The sequence below is a fragment of the Lolium rigidum genome, chromosome 3, assembly GCF_022539505.1.
Source record: "Lolium rigidum isolate FL_2022 chromosome 3, APGP_CSIRO_Lrig_0.1, whole genome shotgun sequence".
NCBI classification, from domain to species: Eukaryota; Viridiplantae; Streptophyta; class Magnoliopsida; order Poales; family Poaceae; genus Lolium; species Lolium rigidum.
In genome coordinates, this window is record NC_061510.1 from 3,803,378 (window position 1) to 3,824,494 (window position 21,117).

General features: G+C 49.9%; 1 protein-coding gene across 1 annotated transcript; it reads left to right on the forward strand.

Moving 5' to 3' along the window:
* Positions 1-15,485: 15,485 nt before the first annotated feature.
* On the forward strand, positions 15,486-18,076 carry LOC124694187 (subtilisin-like protease 4). Its single transcript, XM_047227204.1, has one exon. It carries the CDS (start codon positions 15,596-15,598, stop codon positions 17,837-17,839), a length of 2,244 nt encoding a protein of 747 aa, XP_047083160.1. The 5' UTR covers positions 15,486-15,595; the 3' UTR covers positions 17,840-18,076.
* The last annotated feature ends 3,041 nt before the right edge of the window (positions 18,077-21,117 follow it).

Sequence of the window (21,117 nt, forward strand, 5' to 3'; positions counted from 1 at the left end):
CGCCGTTGTAAGTACTCGAAGCTATTTCCTTTAGATCCTGCAATTGCATCTTTTGGTTTCTTGTTTACACTAGTTAGGCATAATGGAAAGTAACAATGAGCTTCTTATTCTATTTCCTGAGTTAAGACATGGATTGTTTGTCTGCGAAAATTAAAAAACCTATGGAATCTTATTTGCATGCTAGTAGCAATGATATTAGTATGAACGCTTTGAACACCATTGTTGCTAATGATATGGAAAATTCTAAGCTTGGGGAAGCTGATTTTGATGAGCATGATATTTTTAGTCCCCCAAGCATTGAGGAGAAAATTTTCTTTGATGATACTTTGCCTCCTATTTATGATGATTATAATGATAGTGGTCTTTTGGTGCCGCCTACTATGGAGAGTAAATTTTATTATGATTATACTATGCCTCCTACTATGGAGAATAATAATGATAGCTACTTTGTTGAATTTGCTCCCACTACAACTAATAAAATTGATTATGCTTATGTGGAGAGTAATAATTTTATGCATGTGGCTCATGACAAGAATGTTTTATGTGATAGTTATATTGTTGAATTTTTTCATGATGCTACTGAAAGTTATTATGAGAGAGAGAAATATGGTTATATGCATCTTAATAATATTAAGTTTCCCCTCTTTATGTTGAGAATCTTGAAATTGCGCTTGTGTTGCTTTTCTATGCTTACCACTTTGTTCTTGATGAATTTATTTGTGTACAAGATTCCTTTTCATAGGAAGTGGGTTAGGCTTAAATGTGTTTTGAATTTGCTTCTTGATGTTCTCTTTTGATTCAACTCTTATTTCTTGCGAGAGCATCATCATTAAAATTGCTGAGCCCATCTTAATGGTTATAAAGAAAGAACTTCTTGGGAGATAACCCATGTGTTTATTTTACTACAGCACTTTTGTTTTGTTGAGTCTTGCAAGTTGTTTACTACTGTAGCAACCTCTCCTTATCATGTTTTTGTGCCAAGTAAAGTCTCTATGATAAAGTTGATGCTAGATTTGGATTACTGCGCAGAAACAGATTTTCTGTCTGTCACGAATTTGAGCAGAAGTCTCTGTAAAAATATCACAAAAATCTGCAAATTTACGTGTGTGATCCTCAGATATGTACGCAACTTTCATTAGTTTTGAGTTTTTCCATTTGAGCAAGTTAAGTGCCCCTTCCAGGTTCGTCTTTATGGACTGTTCTGTTTTTGACAGATTCTGCCTTTTATTTCGCATTGCCGCTTTTGCTATGTTGAATGAGTTTCTTTGTTCCATTAACTTTCAGAAGCTTTGTGCAATGTCCAGAAGTGTTAAAAATGATTGTGTCACCTCTGAACATGTGAATTTTTATTATGCACTAACCCTCTAATGAGTTTGCTTGAAGTTTGGTGTGGAGGAAGTTTTCAAGGGTCAAGAGAGGAGGATAATATATGATCAAGAAGAGTGAAAAGCCTAAGCTTGGGGATGCCCCCGTGGTTCATCCCTGCATATTTCAAGAAGACTCAAGCATCTAAGCTTGGGGATGCCCAAGGTATCCCCTTCTTCATCAACTTATCAGGTTTCTTCTATTGAAACTATATTTTTATTCAGTCACATCTTATGTACTTTACTTAGAGCGTCTTTGTGCTTTTATTTTCGTTTTGTTATTTTCATTCTCTGAATAAGTTCATCCTTGTGTGGGAGAGAGACACGCTCCGCTTTTTCATATGAACACACGTGTTCTTAGCTTTTAATGTTCAAGGGCGAAAGTTGATCGCTTCACTTGTTGCTATTTTGTTGGAATCAGAAAATGCTTCATATGGTCTTGAATAATTTGATACTTGGAAATTGTTTTGAGCTCTCATATATTATGTTTAAGCTCTTGCATCATGTAGTTTAAATCTAGTAGTGGAGAACTACCGTAGAGCTTGTTGAAATTTGGTTTGCATGATTGGTCTCTCTAAGGTCTAGATATTTTCTGGTAAGAGTGTTTGAGCAACAAGGAAGACAGTGTAGAGTTTTATAATGCTTGCAATATGTTCTTATGTAAGTTTTGATGTACCGGTTTATACTTGTGTTTGCTTCAAATAACCTTGCTAGCCTAAGCCTTGTACTGAGAGGGAATACTTCTCGTGCATCCAAACACCTTGAGCCAAAACCTATGCCATTTGTGTCCACCATATCTACCTACTATGTGGTATTTTCTGCCATTCCAAGTAAATACTTCATGTGCTACCTTTAAACAATTCAAAAGTTATTATCTCTTATTTGTGTCAATGTTTTATAGCTCATGAGGAAGTATGTGGTGTTTTATCTTTCGATCTTGTCATTTACTTTTGACAGACTTTCACAATGGACTAGTGGCTTCATCCTCTTATCCAATAATTTTGCAAAAAGAGCTGGCAACGGGGTTCCCAGCCCCAATTAATTAACTTGCATTAATAATTCTCTTCACATGTTTTGCTCTGATTTATCAGTAAGCAACTTAAATTTGCAAATAGACACTCCTCCATGGTATGTGAATGTTGGAAGGCACCCGAGAATTCGGTTAGCCATGGCTTGTGTAAGCAAAAGGTTGGGGGGAGTGTCATCTAATAAATAAAACTAAAGTACATGTGTAAACAGAAGAGAAGAGGGATGATCTACCTTGCTGGTAGAAATAACGTCCTTCATGGGAGCCGCTCTTGAAAGTCTGGTTGATAAGGTAGTTAGAGTACCCATTACCATTCGTTGACAACAACAAACACCTCTCAAAATTTTACTTTTATGCTCTCTATATGATTTCAAAACTTAAAAAGCTCTAGCACATGATTTAATCCCTGCTTCCCTCTGCGAAGTGCCTATCTTTTACTTTATTGTTCAGTCAGTTTACCCATTTCCTTCCATCTTAGAAGCAAACACTTGTGTCAACTGTGCATTGATTCTTACATACTTGCTTATTTGCATTCATCATATTACTCTATGTTGACAATTATCCATGAGATATGCATGTTGAAAGTTGAAAGCAACTGCTGAAACTTATATCTTCCTTTGTGTTGCTTCGATGCCTTTACTTTGAATTTATTGCTTTATGAGTTAACTCTTATGCAAGACTCTTTGATGCTTGTCTTGAAAGTATTATTCATGAAAAGTTTTGCTATATGTTATCTATTTGTTAGCAAACTATAGATCATTGCTTTGAATCACTCCATTCATGTCATATGCTTTACAATAATGTTGATCAAGATTATGATGGTAGCATGTCACCTCAGAAATTATTTGTGTTATCGTTTACCTACTCGAGGACGAGTAGGAACTAAGCTTGGGGATGCTGATACGTCTCCAACGTATCCATAATTTCTGATGTTCCATGCTTATTTTATGACAATACCTACATGTTTTGTTCACACTTTATATCGTTTTGATGCGTTTTCCGGAACTAACCTATTGACGAGATGCCGAAGTGCCGCTCTCGTTTTCTGCTGTTTTTGGTTTCAGAAATCCTAGTAAGGAAATATTCTCGGAATCGGACGAAATCAACGCCCAACATCTTAGAATTCCCGGGAGCTTCCAGAACACCGGAGAGGGTCCAGAGGGGAGGCACAGGGGCCCCACACACTAAGGCGGCGCGGCCTGAGTGGGGGGCGCCAGCCTGTTGTCTGGCCCCACCAGGGCCCCTCCGAGGCTCCCCTTTCGCCTATATAAGCTCCCTGACCTAAAACCCCGAGACGAATAAGCCACGGTACGCAAAACCTTCCAGAGCCGCCGCCATCGCGAAGCCAAGATCTGGGGGACAGGAGTCTCTGTTCCGGCACGCCGCCGGGACGGGGAAGTGCCCCCGGAAGGCTTCTCCATCGACACCGCTGCCATCTTCACCGCCATCTTCATCACCGCTGCTGTCTCCCATGAGGAGGGAGTAGTTCTCCATCGAGGCTCGGGGCTGTACCGGTAGCTATGTGGTTCATCTCTCTCCTATGTACTTCAATACAATAATCTCATGAGCTGCCTTACATGATTGAGATTCATATGATGATGCTTGTAATCTAGATGTCATTATGCTAGTCAAGTGGGTTTTACTTATGTGATCTCCGGAGACTCCTTGTCCCACGTGTGTAAAGGTGACAGTGTGTGCACCGTGTGGGTCTCTTAGGCTATATTTCACAGAATACTTATTCACTGTTATGAATGGCATAGTGAAGTGCTTAGTTATATCCCTTTATGATTGCAATGTGTTTTGTATCACTATTTATCTATGTGCTACTCATGTGATGTTATTAAAGTAGTCTATTCCTCCTGCATGGTGTAATGGTGACAGTGTGTGCATCGTGTAGTTCTTGTCGTAGATTATGATCATAATCTCTTGTAGGTTATGGAGTTGATTATCGCTATGATAGTATTGATGTGATTTATTCCCCCTTCATAGTGTAAAGGTGACGAGTGTGTATGCTATGTTAGTACTCGGTCTATTTTGCAAAGATCTATTATGCTCTAAGGTTACTTAAACATGAATATCGAATGTTGTGGAGCTTGTTAACTCCGGCATTGAGGGTTCGTGTAATCCTACGCAACGAATGGTGTTCATTATCAGACAAGAGTATATGTAGCACAAGGAAGAGAACTTATTTATTATGTGATCAATGTTGAGAGTGTCCACTAGTGAAAGTATGATCCCTAGGCCTTGTTTCCAAACATCGAATCACCGCTTACTTGTTGTTCTGTTGCATGTTTACTCGCTGCCATATTTTATTCAGATTGCTATTACCACTCATATACATCCATACTACTTGTATTTCACTATCTCTTCGCCGAACTAGTGCACCTATACATCTGACAAGTGTATTAGGTGTGTTGGGGACACAAGAGACTTCTTGTATCGTGATTGCAGGGTTGCTTGAGAGGGATATCTTTGACCTCTTCCTCCCTGAGTTTGATAAACCTTGGGTGATCCACTTAAGGGAAAAATTGCTGCTGTTCTACAAACCTCTGCTCTTGGAGGCCCAACACTGTCTACAAGAACAGAAGCACCCGTAGACATCACTTGTCATGTGCATTGCCAATGATCTCATAGTTCACCATGGGAGCACTGTCTGTTAGAAGCCGATCGAATACCAAGAATGGAGAGCGATGGAGCACATTAATATCATTGCGGAAATCGGCCAAGCCAAAAAAAAGAGTGCCAAATCCACAAATCATGTGATGCCACTGCCTTAAGAATGAAAGTGCATCCCCGGACATGGCCGTTGTACTGACCCTGCCATGCAAATGGACAGTTCTTTACTCCCAGTGCATACAGTCTAGGCTACCTATCATCCTTGGGAACCCTCTTGCTTCGTTGATCGAAAAAGTCGTGATGTACCCTCAATTGTTGGCTCTCTCAAGTAAAGTTTGCCAAAACACCGCAATTAGCGCTCGATAAAACCTGTACATGGATTCAAGGTAGATGCTCTCATCATTCCCAAGTACTTGTCGAAGATATCACCAGCCACGTACTCCGTGCGAAAGCTTTTGCGAATACCTGCGGAACACTTCTGGTAAGAGGTGAAGCCTAACTTACCGGTGCCAGCAAGCCAGCAATGGAAGTAGGGATCGTAGTCTCTCACCCCGTAAAATTTTGAAAAACGGGTTTCTTGGCATCCCATAGCGACGCCGGAACATGACTTCCTTGTAGACCGGACTAGTGAGACGGAAGTAGTCTTTGTAGAGATAGTTTTGGCCGCCAACTTGGTTGCGCTTCGCGTTGGCCAAGCCACCCTTCGTAGAGTCCCGATATACCGACTTGTGCCTGTCATTGTGCTCGTAGATGAGGGAGGTCGCGGTAACCATGAGCTGCGACGTCTCGTCGGACGAGGTGTCCACAACTTTCATGTTTAGCATCTCTAGCGGATGCCTGAGGTCCATCTGTGGGGCCAACAACCATGGATAAATGGCCAGCATAGTTGGCGCAAATGGCCATCAATTGGCCGAACAGGTCGTCGGTGCCGGACAGTGCAATTGACTGAATAGATCGAGTACATCGAGGCCGGTGGGGGCTCACAGCAGATAGGCGACCAACAAGGACGCAAGCGATGCGGCCAAGGCCGCTCCCCTACCTCGACACCGAGCGTCGACTCTGGCCAGTCGTGGCGCAAACAAAGCTTGGCTACCAAGGCGAGAGGGAGCGGGTGGCGGTGCCACCCTAGGATGCAAAGAAGGGGAGTTGGCACAATCTCGATCCGCTGCATTTCGCTGTTCCTAACGAGCGTGGCCGGGTAGGTCACACGACGCTGTTCGTGCGGAGACCATCGCGGCTCAAATTTGAGGGACGAACGAGATACTGTGAGTTTTGTCAAAATAGACCACGTTGCCTCGAGAAAGCGCGACCATGCATGGCTCTCGTGATCCCGTCGCATCGCATGTGACGGCGCTGTTTGTGATGCAGTGCCGCACCTCCAAAAATCCAGTGGTGCACCCGCACCGAGACCGAGGTGGTGCGCGCGCACAGGTCGTACGTAGGTGGTTTGCGCCGAGGTACATGCTGTGTTGGTTGAAGCGACTGAGAGCCAGAGGTAGTGGGGCGGCGGCGTCTGGCTACACCGGCCGGAGAAAAGAGGCCGGCATTCCTCCCTTTCCCCGCGGTTCGTGCGGTGCCGGTGCGTCTCATCATTTCCATATACGCGTCTGAAACTATATACGACGGTGCACGACGGTGTTTGCTTAGTGAAGGTAGGTGCGTGTTCCAAATTTAATCGGCAGAGAACATGGAGATGCATTGATGGAAGCTTCCATGATTAGCGTTAGATTTTCGATTGCCATGGCATGGTCTTGCAGATCGAGATCGAACATCATCATTTAGGCGTGCACGCACTGCATGCCCTTCCTATGCACACAACTAGTAGGAAAGTTTGACGCGTAATCACTTCCGGTTTCAGTAAAGCCCCCACTGATCTTTCAGACGACTTCAGTTCTCACCATCCACAACGTACAGTACGTAGCTGAACATTTTTACTACCCCGATCGATGCATGTTCACTCTTCACGGGTCACCAAGTTTGGCGCTAGCTGCAACTTGCATCTTGCAAGGACGCCGGGACTCTGTCTTCCACGCATACATGTTCCATAGAGCTACAAAACCCTAGTAAATGGAACAAAGCATAGTGGGAATCCACGACCAATAAACAAACACTCACTTCACGCACGTACTTAAGCACATCCATTATCGTACCACTATATCTATCTATTATATACTAAAAACATAATACGGAGGTATAAAATAGAGACACCACGTTAATCCACATCATCAAAATTATTTTAACTGTTAGATCTATAATTTACGGCTATGATTTAATGAGAATTAGAGATTATGTAAGTTACGTAACATGGGTCGTGTACATGAGAAGTCATTATTGACATCTTGACACGCTCATATCCCTTAATCATATACATGACCGATACATGACCGCATCCAGGTATCAAGGCGTGTAGTCTAGGGACTCTTTAAACAAACATGTTCCCACATGAGATGGGCCCGCATGTAAACCACCTAAAGTCCCAGATATTCAGATTGTTGAATTCCTATTTAATTGTTGAGATTTAAAGGAAGATGGGCCCACCACGGTTGTTCAAAAATCTGCACTAATACGGATAGAATTCATATCCAATAGGCCATGGCAGTTTATGTTTAATTGGAGATTGGCCAATGTATGTACACTACGATAGCGTAGAAAACGGACAACATTTCAAATATCGATGAGCCATGTACTATGAATTAGAGAGCAATAGTTCATCGCATTCTATTGATAGATCACGGTCACGCCAGTGCCTGGCTGCAAATGTTTTGTTCTCAGTGAAAAAACAACTATGAAACAGTATTTTCATTTTTTTAGAAATTTTGAGAATACTTGCCAAAATATCGTCAAAATTGTCAAACAAATTCAGAAATTCGTCCAAAATTCATTGAAAAGAAACAAAATGTTGCCAATTATGTACATACATGTAAATTCCCCCACTAATATTTTTTCTCGATAGTCTCATGGCCGACGGGGCGGCTGCTAGGGTTTTTTGATCTGTGGAGAAAATTACTGCATGCAACGGTATTTCAGGTTTTCGGAAATTTCGAAAATATTTCCCAAAATTTGTCGACGAAATTTATAGATTAACCAAACATTCCTAAAAAAAGTTGAGCAAATTATCTAAATATAGATCAATTTGTACTATAATATTTTTCTTGGTTGATTAACCAGAAAAACCGGTTTCCGGCAAGATACCAAAAATACCAGTCGAAAAAACAAATGCCCGTCGGGTGCTCTTGATGCTAGGCTAAGCTTCAAGAGCTATAAAAAAATTGAGCAAATTATCTAACTATAGATTAATTTCTACTATAATATTTTCTTTGTTGATTAACCAAAAAAACGGTTTCCGGCAAGATACCGGAAATACCAGTCGAAAAAACAAATCCCCGTCGGGTGCTCGCGATGCCAGGCTAAGCTTCAGGAGCTATGCGAGAAGGCGGAGACAATATTTAAGTTTATGTGTAACCATTCACTAATATAACACAACACACAAATTCTACATGCTAGCTGGCGATATGGATTTAATAAAAAAGGGTATAATATAACCATGTACGTACAAAACGAAATATGTACTCTAACAATATTTATGGTTTTATCTAATTGGTAAAGTAAAATTTCAACCAGAATTAAGGAATATAAAGAAGTTATTGCAGATGCAAGATATTATTACCGTGACTGTGGATTCAAAAAATCAACAATGATAATACATGGTATTATTGTTGATTCCATAATGTGAAATATAATATTCCTATCACTTTCTAGAAAATAAAGATAATGCCCTCGCATTTGCGAGGGCCACCTTGCTAGTTCTCAATAACAGTATAAAAAGTAAGAACCCCACCACCATTTCCCTAATTCCAAAAGAACATGGGTCTCCACCGGCACGGCTCGCAGCTGTGGTGTAAGACTGTAAGAGCATCTCCAGCCGCGTCCCCCAAACCGTCCCCCAAACCGCGCCGGATTGAGCGTTTGGGGGACGTGTTTTGTTCGTGCCGCGTTTGGGGGACGTCGCTCCCCAGCCGCGTCCCCAAACGCCGCCCCCAAATGAATATTTGTGCACGAAAATAAAGATTTTCATTCAATTTTGATTATATATTACAAAGTTTGAATGAAAACGGCTAGATTTCATCTAAACCTAGACTACTGACCGCCCGGCGGCGCGTTCGACGGCCCCGCCCCGTCGTCGCCTCCCCTACGCCGCAGCTCCTCCTGCGCGCGCCTCCTCTCCTTGCGAGCGGCGGTGGCCAGACGGTGCCGCTCCCGCCGCGCGTCCTCCGCCGTCCCTCGCTGCGCCGCCCGGAGGGAGAGCTCGATGGCGCGAAGAATATGCGCCTCTTCGCGGGCACGGGCGTCGTCCCGGAGCTTCTTCTCCGACTCGAAGGACTCGACGAGGGCGCGTTGCTGATCGGCCGTCTCGTCCGGGTGCGGGCGCCGTCGTCGGACCGGTCGAACTCGTCGTCGTCGCCGTCCTCCACCTCGGTCTCCTCCGCCTCGGCCTCCTCCTCCTCCATTGGCGCCTCCTCCTCCACATCCGTTGGCGCCTCCATCATCGCTGCCGCTAACGCGTCGGCCTCCGCCGCCAACCGCTCCGCCCGCCTCCCCCATAGCGCCGTCGGCGCCGCCTCCCGCCGCCGACGCTCCTCCGCCGTCACTCGCTCGCCGGTGCTCGATCGACTCACGCCGCCGGCGCTCGATCGAGTCACGCCGTTCCAGGTACAGCGCCTGCCGCTCATCGCGCTGGCGCTGGCGCTCTGCAGTCCATCGCTGCTCAATCTCCTCCCGGTACCGGCGCCGTCGCGCCTCTTGCTCCGTCGAGGCGTCGAACGCCGCAACGGTGTCGCCCTGCTGCTCCTGCCACGCTGCTGCCGCCGCGGCCTCCTCAGCTGCGGAGGCAGGGGCGGAGAACGCCGCTAGATCCGCCGCCTGCCGGCGGGCCTCCTCCTCGAGTGCCTCCTCTAGTGCCGCACGCCGCCGCCGGGGCCGGAAGTGGAGGAGACGGCGGTGGAGGGAAGTGGCCATCGCCGGGCGGTTCGCCATTGCCACCGGTGATGGAGGAGACGGCTGTGGAGCGACGAGGGCTGTGTTTGTTGCCGGCGGGGTGTGGTGGCTACCGTTGATGAGCCGGGAGACCTTTTATAGACGCCGGCGTCGGGAAGAAAGCGCGGGAACAGACGAGAAGAGGCGGGAAGTTCGCACGGGAACGGGCGGTGGCGTGCGAACGCCGGCGACGCGTGGAGGCTGCGCGAGCACCGACGAGACGTCTCGCCCGCCCCTCCGTCGCCATTAAGGCAAAGATGCCGCTGCGCGCGAATAACTTCCGTCGCGAGGTAGGCGACGGTTAGGTTCAAATTAACCGTGCCGCCGACGCATCGGCCCCGCGCCTCCTCGCCTCGCTTTCGTTGTGTCCGGCGTGCCCGGTGCGTCCCCCGTGGGACGGGGACGGGCTCGGGCGCCGGACACCATATAGGGGCGCGCCGGACAAAAAAGGGCTTTGGGGGACGCGGCTGGAACGCTTTTTTTGTCCGGCGCGCCCCAAATCGCTTTGGGGGACGCTTTGGGGGACGCGACTGGAGATGCTCTAAGTGCGCTATTGGGTATGCCGGCATGGTTTGCCGGCGTATTGGGATAGTTGCACCTACCAGTGTTCCCGATAGTTTTTCCCCAATATTTTAAATACGAAACAACTTCAGAGAAGGCGATTTTTATTCAATTTTAGAACAATTTTTGAATAGTTTAACTAAATTTCATTATTAAAATAGGAAATAAAGCCTAAATGAGGTTGTTTGTATCGTCGCCTTCATCGTGATCCCACATGTTGTTGTGCTCCGGCAGATCCTCGAGCGCCTCTGCCACCACGAGGTCGATGACGGCGTCACAGTCTTTCACATACCACCATTGCGCAAAAGCGTCGGTGCCCGGCTCGTCAAACTAGCTTTCCATGAGCTTCGTCTGGCCCGACGAGCCATCAGGGTCGTTCGGGTCATGTATGGCCGCTTAGAGCTCTAGCTCCACTTCCCACCAGGCCTTCTCCTTCTTTGTCATCGGCGAGAGAAGAACTGCTTCTTCTTCTTCGGGCACTTGAATAAAATGCGCCCACGCGGCGGCAATATTGGTTCTTCCTTCTTTGGGACCTGAAGATGGAGTTTGAGTGTCACTGCTTCCTTCTCCTTCTTTGGGTGAAGGAGCGACGATGTTGAGCAACCGCACAAAGCTGATGATTTGCGGAAGATGATTCCCCCTGGTCGTGGAGAAGGCTAGGGGTAGTGCGCCAAGCGTTGGCACGAGGACAAAACGGAGACCTCGAGTGAGAGGTTGATCAGGAACGTGCGGGGAATACGGGTGCTCTCTATGGCATTGAGGAGGCGGTGGGCAGCCATGCTAGGCGAATTATCGTTGACATCCTGCCCTTGCCACCATGCTCTCCGGCTAATGCGGCTGTTTCGGCCGTAGTAGGAGCTGAAGAAACGAGCCATCTCTAATTCTTGTTTATGTGGATGAGCTGGAGCCACTGTTCGCCGGCAACTTGGTTCGAAAGCTATAGATGTACGTGCCGAGGTCGATCCTCTCCAGGATTGATGGACCATTGTAGCCGGCGTTGCTGATGTTCCAGCAACGCGACAACCGAAAGTCCGTCGGGTGAGGTGAGAGGTGTGCCAGTGTTGCGAAGGCGGTGAGATGAACTGGAAATGCACGACGATGTGCCGGTGGAACAACCGTTTTATAAAAGCCAAGAGGTTGGCGTGCACATGAAGCCCGGTGGAAAGCTCTAGCGTCGCAGCATGGGAAGCCACGTGGAGCTGTAATGGTGCCGCCTCGGCCGGTGCCCGGCTAGGAAATCGACGCCTGCATCAACACGGCGACCAGATTCCTTCCATTCATCACAAATGCTCAGAACTGTTGTAGTGGAAAATTATTTCTTTTATGATATTTCTCTAAAGCAAATCAAGGGTTTGATTTTCACCGGAATTGGTAAGTTCGGATATAGACATCAGGAATTAAGGGCGCGTGGTAAGCTAGTACTATCTACTTGTTGAGGTATAGAACATTTTAGCTTGCTGAGTAACAGAGTAAGGCACTGCCCCACCGTGTGTAAACCCTAGGAAATGGAGCAAAGCAAAGTGGGAGCGGACGACCAATAAACAAACAATCACCTCACGTACTTACGCATCCATGCATCCATGATCGTACCACCATTTCTCGAATTCTAAACTCCCGGCCATTCCCCCACGCGAAAGCGACAAGCGAGCTGCGTCGAGAACCGGTTCCCGTTCCAGACATGTGTCGTCGTCGGGAGCTGCCCCACCGTGGAGTCAAAGAATGATTGACCCTCAATCAGCCCCCAAATCTAACACGCCCAGCGTACCCCACCCAGAAGATACTATCATTGTCACTGGCCATGTCCCCGACAGCCCGGGCCCTCGGAGAAAGCTTCCGCACCGATCACCATCGGCCGGGGAGACCACGGAGACGAGTCGACGACGGCAGCGACCGGACGCGGCGGAGTGCGACGGTAGCCGCTACCGTCCGGGCGTCCAGCGCGGCGGCGGAAAGGAAGCGGCGATCGCCGGCCAGCCACGAACTCGAACCTGCGCTCCCGATCGAAACACTTTGCTGTTTTGAGTTTGTGATGGTTTCCTCAAAGAGGTGGCTACGGTCTACTACGGCGACGCCGCGCGCGTAGGAGTAAATGTGAAGGTTTCCTGGAGCGTGGACGTGAATCAGTCGAGCGCGTCACCAGTCGCTTCGTAGGAGTAGCGTGCGACGAGGTGGGCAAGCAAGTTACTCCTACGCTCCCCGGCCCAGGTGCCTTAACTGCTGGAGTTACGTGAAGTGTTGTCACAGGAAGGATTCAGAAAAATGAATGAACCAAATCCATGACCTCACCGCGTCGCCAAGTTATTACTGCGCTCCGTCACCACCGGAGCGGGCGCCAGCGAGAGCGTCAGAGCGGCGTGCAGCGGCGGAGTAATCGTGACGGAGTCAAGGAAACGAAGGCATCAGATCATCCCACCGGTAGGCCACAATTGGATGCCGTAGAAGCTGCCGCGGTTTGGAGGCTGGCTCCCTGCATCGGCACCCCAAATTGATTTCTCAATTGGCAAAAAATTACAGAAAACACGGAATAAATTTGGAACTTAGGATGCATCTCATTCAAATTTAGGTCTTTTTACAACGATTCCAATGGAATTGAAACGAAATTTAAACTAAACTTAGACTAAAACCTATATCTATTGGCACACGTTCAGGGCGCTCCACTCTAGCTAGTGTAGGGTAGATGTCCGCAACATTGCCGCCGCCGTTCTTGTCCTAGAAGGACGACGAGAAGCCATAGCTTGACCAGCCGCCAACGTCGACGTCCACTACGGCGCCACTATCCACCGCCGACCACCACTCGGTGTTCTACTCATCGACGGACGGAACGATGTTCGTGGATTCAACCATCGCCTTGGCGAGCATCGGTCTGTCTTCCGTCTCGTCGGGTGCACGGATCGCCGCCCGCCCCTTGAGCTATGCCGCAATCTTCTTCTCCACCTCCGACGGCAGCCGCGACATGCCCGACTTCATGCCAGGATGAAGGAAGAAGAGCCAGCCTCAAGGAATCACCTCCTCCACTTTTTGGGGGATGCGATGACCCAACTCAAACTTGACGGGCTAAAAGAGGATATCCCCATCCCCATATATCATCGCGGCAATGAACGAGGATTCGTCTTCCGTCTTCATGCTTGTGCAAGATGGCGGGTGGATAGGGTAGCTTTGGCGGAGAATGCAAAGAGGCGACAAGGGAGAAGATCCAGCCTCGAGGATCCACCACCTCCTCTTTTTTTTGGATGCGATGCCTCCACTCCAACTTGACGGGCCAAAGACGGCGGCGAACATGACTCCGTCTTTACCGTTCATGGTTATACGACATGGCGGGTGGCTAGGGTTGCCTCGAAGGAGAGGCAAAGAGAGGCTGGAAGGTGGAGATGTGGCTAGGGTTTGGGTGGAGGACGAGTGGCGCTACCTTTTTAACAAACGACGGTCAAGCGGTCGGTACAAGATGGTGGACGCCATAACACCGGCTTTAGAACGATTTAAAAACTTGCACCGACACGAGGCGTCCGCCTCGTGAGTCTAAGCCGCCGCGTAGAAAATATTGATCAAGGGGTTACGTGTCGCCGCGAGCACGAGTCCGCACGGATCAGTTGACGTGTCGCGCATTATCTTCACCCCCCGTTCAAGCCCCTTACTCCAACATTGACATGGGAGTGTTTGTCGATTTGTTGGGCTGAATTCTACGAAAGGCACGGCTTGGAGGCGACGATGGGAGCCGTTTTTGAACCATTCTTGTAAACGGGAAAGGTCCTGAAGGACCGAGATTCTGCATTAAATTCCAGGTGGTGGCTACACTTTTACCGAAAGGAACTCAAGGAAAAGTAAAATTACAACTAGATCCTGGAAATTGACACGAAGAACCCTGCAGTCCACCGCACAAACGCTGTTGAGATCACGCACACTGCCGGAGATCTGCCTCCACTCACGGTTTAACACTGGGGACACGACCACTTGGTTCACCGAAGATGATGTACGCCGCATCGGGGCAATAGTAGATCCTCCCAGATCGGATATAGGGGAAGCTCGAAAAAGAGAGCTTGAGCACAGCGAGGCCAATCCCATGGCCGGAGATAGCCGTGGCCAAACAATGACACAGATTAATGAATCTCCGCATCGAACGAAGAATCTTGACATGCCAGAAGCAAGCCTCCCAACCAGCACCAACCATCTCTAGGCTTCTCTCCTCATCTCCCACGCCACCATGGCCGGCCAAGAGCATCAGAGGAACCTAAATCACGTGGAGATGGACGCACCGACACTTATTTGAAGAGCTCGCATCAAGGATCTTCACCTCCATCTTCTTCCACGGAAGCTTGCTGAAGAACCCCCGCAACAGCCCACAAGCGTTGCGCCCCAACGCCATAGCAGTCGAGCTCGAAGACACGGTCTTATTGGCGGTGATCCCTGGCTTCAACTTCACCGCCCGCCTCAGCTCTCGCCACCAAAGCCGCGCAGCAGCGAAGGCCATCACCAGGATGCACCAGATTCGGCCGGCTGAACCCAGCGCCCTACTCCCAGTCACCACAACGGGACAACCTCTGCACCTAACATACACACTATCGGCTCCCCCGCGTCCCCTTAGCCATCTCCGACCAGCGTCGCCGGCAGGAGAAGCCTCCCCAAGATAACCCTGGTAGGAAGGGGGAAGAAAGAGTAGGGTTTGGGCCGGTTGTATGTTGTCATCCAACGGTCGCCGCCATTGCGGAACAGTGGAAGGCAGACATTGCCGAATTCAAAATCAAACCGAGAGTCCGCTTCTGCTCTCCAGCTCACCGCCAGCGTCCACTGTCCATCACTACGTTGCGCACGGCCTCCCCCACCCTGTGCCACCCCTACATAAACCCCAGCCCGACCTCCTCTTCTTGCCACCACACGGCCACGGCCACTTCACTCTCATCCCCTTTTCTTCTTCTTCATCTCCCCCAGCTAGCTAGCTGCATTCCCCATCGGCCCCAAATCGAAATCACCTCTACAGTACCTAGCTAGGCAGCATCCCATGAAGAGATTCATTGGCCTCCTCCTGCTCCTCGCGCAGCTGCTCGCCGCGTGCTACGGGCAGGAGCGCAAGAACTATGTGGTTCACCTCGAGCCGCGGGACGACATCGGCGCGGACGCCGTCGATGTCTGGCACCGCTCCTTCCTGCCGGAGGCCACCCTGCAGTCCTCCACCGACGGCGGCCCAACCATCATATACTCCTACAGCCACGTGCTGACCGGGTTCGCCGCCCGGCTGAGCGACGACGAGGCCGAGGCTATGCGGAACAGGCCCGGCTGCCTCCGCCTCTACCCGGACCACTTCCTGCCCCTCGCCACCACCCACTCCCCGGGCTTCCTCGGCCTCCACCTCGGCAAGGACGGCTTCTGGACCCGCTCCGGCTTCGGCCGCGGCGTCGTCATCGGCCTCCTCGACACCGGCATCCTCCCCAGCCACCCCTCCTTCGGCGACGCGGGCATGCCTCCCCCGCCCAAGAAATGGAAGGGCACCTGCGAGTTCAAGGCGATCGCGGGGGCCGGCGGCTGCAACAACAAGGTCATCGGCGCGCGCGCGTTCGGCAGCGCGTCGGTCAACTCCACCGCGCCCCCCGTCGACGACGCCGGCCACGGCACCCACACCGCCAGCACCGCCGCGGGCAACTTCGTGGAGAACGCCGACGTGCGCGGCAACGCGCACGGGACCGCCTCCGGGATGGCGCCGCACGCCCACCTGGCCATCTACAAGGTGTGCACCCGCAGCCGGTGCTCCATCATGGACATCGTCGCCGGGCTGGACGCCGCGGTGAAGGACGGCGTGGATGTGATCTCCTTCTCCATCGACGCGTCCGACGGCGCGCAGTTCAACTACGACCTCGTGGCCATCGCCACCTACAAGGCCATGGAGCGCGGCATCTTCGTCAGCGCCGCCGCCGGCAACGTGGGGCCGACCGTCGGCTCCGTCGGCAACGGCGCGCCCTGGATGCTCACCGTCGCGGCGGGGACCACGGACCGGGCGATCCGCACGGTTGTCAAACTAGGCAACGGGCAGGAGCTGGACGGGGAGTCGCTGTTCCAGCCGCGCAACAACAGCGCGGGGCGGCAGCTCCCGCTGGTCTTCCCCGGCGCCGGCGGCGACCCGGACGCGCGCGGGTGCAGCTCCCTCCCCGACGACGTCAAGGGCAAGGTGGTGCTCTGCGAGAGCCGCGGCATCTCCGAGCACGTGGAGCAGGGGCAGACCGTCAACGCCTACTCCGGCGCGGGCATGATCCTCATGAACAAGCAGGAGGAGGGGTTCACCACCTTCGCCGACGCGCACGTGCTGCCGGCGTCGCACGTCAGCAACGCGGCGGGGGCCAAGATCGCCGCCTACATCAAGTCCACGCGGAACCCCACGGCGAGCATCGCGTTCAGGGGAACCGTGATGGGGTCCTCCCCGGCGCCGGCGGTGGCGTTCTTCTCCTCCCGCGGGCCGAGCAAGGCGAGCCCGGGCATCCTCAAGCCCGACATCACGGGGCCCGGGATGAACATCCTCGCCGCATGGGCTCCCAGCGAGATGCACCCGGAGTTCGTGGACGACGTGAGCCTGGCCTTCTTCATGGAGTCCGGCACCTCCATGTCCACGCCGCACCTGAGCGGCATCGCCGCCGTCATCAAGAGCCTGCACCCGGGCTGGTCGCCCGCGGAGATCCGGTCGGCGCTCATGACCTCCTCCGACACGGCGGACCACGCCGGCGTGCCCATCAAGGACGAGCAGTACCGCCGCGCGAGCTTCTACGCCATGGGCGCCGGGTACGTGAACCCGTCGCGCGCCGTCGACCCGGGTCTGGTGTACGACCTCGCGCCCAACGACTACGTCCCTTACCTGTGCGGCCTGGGCATCGGGGACGAGGGCGTGCGGGAGATCACCCACCGCAAGGTCGAGTGCGGGAAGATGAAGGCCATCACGGAGGCGGAGCTCAACTACCCGTCCATGGTGATCAAGCTGCTGTCGCAGCCGATCACCATCAGGCGCACGGTGAAGAACGTCGGGAAGGCCGACTCGGTGTACACCGCCGTGGTGGACATGCCCAAGGAGGTGTCCGTCACGGTGCGGCCGCCCATGCTGCGCTTCAACAAGGTGAACCAGAGGCAGAGCTACACGGTGACGGTGCGGTGGGCGGGCAAGCAGCCGGCGATCGCCGGCGTCGAGGGCAACCTGAAGTGGGTGTCGCCGGAGCACGTGGTCCGGAGCCCGATCGTGGTGCCGCCGGCCAAGGCCGTCGTGTAGGATGGAGTTGGGTGTACGTACGGTGACGGCGCAGTAGGCGTGACACGGTGGCGGAATATTCGTTGTTTATAGGTTGGCGCGACGGATTAGGCTCGTGGAGCACCACTTTGACGTGTCGCAGCAATCTCAGCTGCGGTTCAGACTAGTGGTGGTGGTGTCAGTGGTGTGTGTATAGTGCAAATAATGGAATTAACCCATTCGTGAAATGAAATCTATCTGACTCTGTTGCATTCCACATATACACAGGCAGCAGCATTCTTTTTTAACAATTGTTTAGTTGCTCACCACGTGTACCACATGGTACAGGCAGCAGCATTCTCCTCCCGAGCAACTCGTGATTCTTTCGATTGTAACAGAGCACTTATTTTCTTCAGACAAAAAACAGAGCACTTGGTATTTTTCTTCAGACAGAAAACAGAGCACCTGTGGTTTCTTCAGTGAAACAGAGCAATCCCCATTTCTTTCAGTAAGAAACAGAGCATATATCTGCCCCATTGTTGGGTAACTGCTCGACCAGAACGTTTTATGATGGAAGGGTACAGTGGTTAATCGGACGCGTTTAGCGGTGACAAATCGAGCCCTTACTGTAACGCTGGACCCTCGTCTCTAATGGCCACATAGTGTTCAGATGACCAAATTCACCATGGACGGCTGCAGAGAATTAAACAACAGAGACGCTGCCCTGAACTGCTCGAGCCGGCCGTATGCCATTGCATTGACAGCCAGGATACGCCACAGCACACAGACCTACCCTGATCACTGACTCACTCGAGGAGTATAGCAAAAATGAATGACATTTACTGAAGACACGTTTGCGACTTTACACTAGTAGGAGCACAGAGGGGTAATTTAGGCGATTTACACAAAAATAACCCTTTGTTGCAACTATAGCACAGACTGACCCTCCGGGCAAACTATTTCACCCATCTAACCCTTTTGTGTGGCGCCCCTCCCATGGGCGCCACACATGGCAGTGTGGCGCCCGTGCCTGCGGCGCCACTCTCCCAGCCGACGTGGCGCCCTCGACGCTGAGCTGGTGCGCTGATCCGACGTGGCAGGATGTGTGGCGCCCATGAGAGGGGCGCCACACTACTCTATATGTATAATTTCTGTCCAGATATAACAGAAGACTGTGGTAGCTCAATTGGTTGAAGCCTTTGCTTCCCAATCCTAGGTCATGAGTTCGAATCTCCGCACCACCCGAAATTATTTTTATTTTTAAAAATTATGCTAGACATTGTAGTATGTTTAAAACATGAAATCTAGCCTCGTACTGTTTTGTAGAGTTTTTTTTATCTTCTCTTGCTTGCTCTGTTATCGTTTCTTTCTAGCCAAATTGATGCGGTTTGTGCGCATCTTGGCTTAGTCGTAGCTCGTATAGCGCGAGCCTCGGGTCGTGGGATGGCACGGCCAGTAGTAGAGCACGATGCTCGGACACGATTTGCTTTTCATTGAATAAAACTAAAGGCAGGAAAAGCTGCAAAGTTGAGCGCAACACAAAAAAGTTTTGGTGTCTCTGCATGTTCATCTCTTTCTTCTCTCTCTCGCCATCACTTGATCGAGTTAGAGGTTAGGGAAACAGCTAAAACATTGTATGAGTCACACTATTTGTAGAATAGATTCATGGGTAACCAATTGTATTCCTCTAACCGACCTTCACACGCATGGTCTGTGATGTAACACCGTACAGAATACACTAGACTGCAACTCATCACCAATCTCCAACGTCCGTGATAATGATAGTGTGTTGATCATGTGTAGTAATGGGTATGATATTCTTTAGGGAAACGATTGTTGCTTCTTGTTTTTTGATCTTAAGCTAATTAATTCTTGATCTCAACCTTTTCAGCACTTCAGTATGACACTCACAACAGATCGAGTTTTAATTATCCATTCTGAGATGTGCTGCCTAGAGAAACATATGCCAGAGGATCATTTAGTTTTGAGATAAGGTACATTGGGCAACATATGCATGAGGATAAAAGAATATTACAAAGAAATAAGTGGTTTGGTGTCCCATAATTTCTTTTAGACTCCCCTTTCAGATTATGGAAAATGTCCTAGACGCCTAGAGCAGCAAAGTATTTTCCCTTTCAAATCTTGACCTATGGTTTATTTAACATCACGTAGATTGTCAATATATATAGTTAACTATTGACTTAATCCGTTCGTGGACAACCAGACCAAGTAAGGATCTTACTTGTCATTACTGGAACTCATACCTTTGGAAGAGCACGAAAGCAAAACAAAAGGTTCTGATATTTTTGGTACATTTCTGATTAGTGATTAGTAAATATTTTGTAGTCTTGATATGAATCCCACAAGTATTGACTTTGATTGCGTTCTTTTATCAACCTGGTAAGTTATATAGAATTTATTTAAAAAAAACTCTACAAAACAGTACGAGGCTAGATTTCATGTTTTAAACATACTACAATGTCTAGCATAATTTTTAAAAATAAAAATAAATTCGGGTGGTGCGGAGATTTGAACTCATGATCTAGGATTGGGCAACAAAGGCTTCAACCAATTGAGCTACCACAGTCTTCTGTTATATCTAGACAGAAATTATACATATAGAGTAGTGTGGCGCCCCTCTCATGGGCGCCACACATCCTGCCACGTCGGATCGGCGCACCAGCTCAGCGTCGAGGGCGCCACGTCGGCTGGGAGAGTGGCGCCGCAGGCACGGGCGCCACACTGCCATGTGTGGCGCCCATGGGAGGGGCGCCACACAAAAGGGTTAGATGGGTGAAATAGTTTGCCCGGAGGGTCAGTCTGTGCTATAGTTGCAACAAAGGGTTATTTTTGTGTAAATCGCCGGTAATTTACTGCTCGTTTCAAAGGACGTTTCCTGCTTCATCAGTGGAGTAGTACTGGTAGGAGTACATGTCATTTCCAGCCTGTTGGTGTGGGTTCATTTGCTGCAAAGCGCGGTACACCGTACGCGCAACTTGGAATGCCTCTCCCTGACAGAGCCACTCAGGGATTCCTGCCACTGTTCACGCACTGCGCTGTCATTAGTACATCCGTCTATGTTTGCTGCAATTTTCAAACGGAGGCGAAGGATTTGCCTGTTTCCACTAAATCAGGAGAACAGTTCTGCAACATGAAAAAGGGCAAAAAAGAAGTTCAGGAAAGGGGACTATTCTTGGAAATATATGCAATTTTTCGCATACTTTTTTAAGGAAAACAATAGATAACACATGGCTAGAAGTAAACCGAACAAACTAGACGTGCCATCTAACATATAGTGTGATCCTGTGAATTCTAGACAA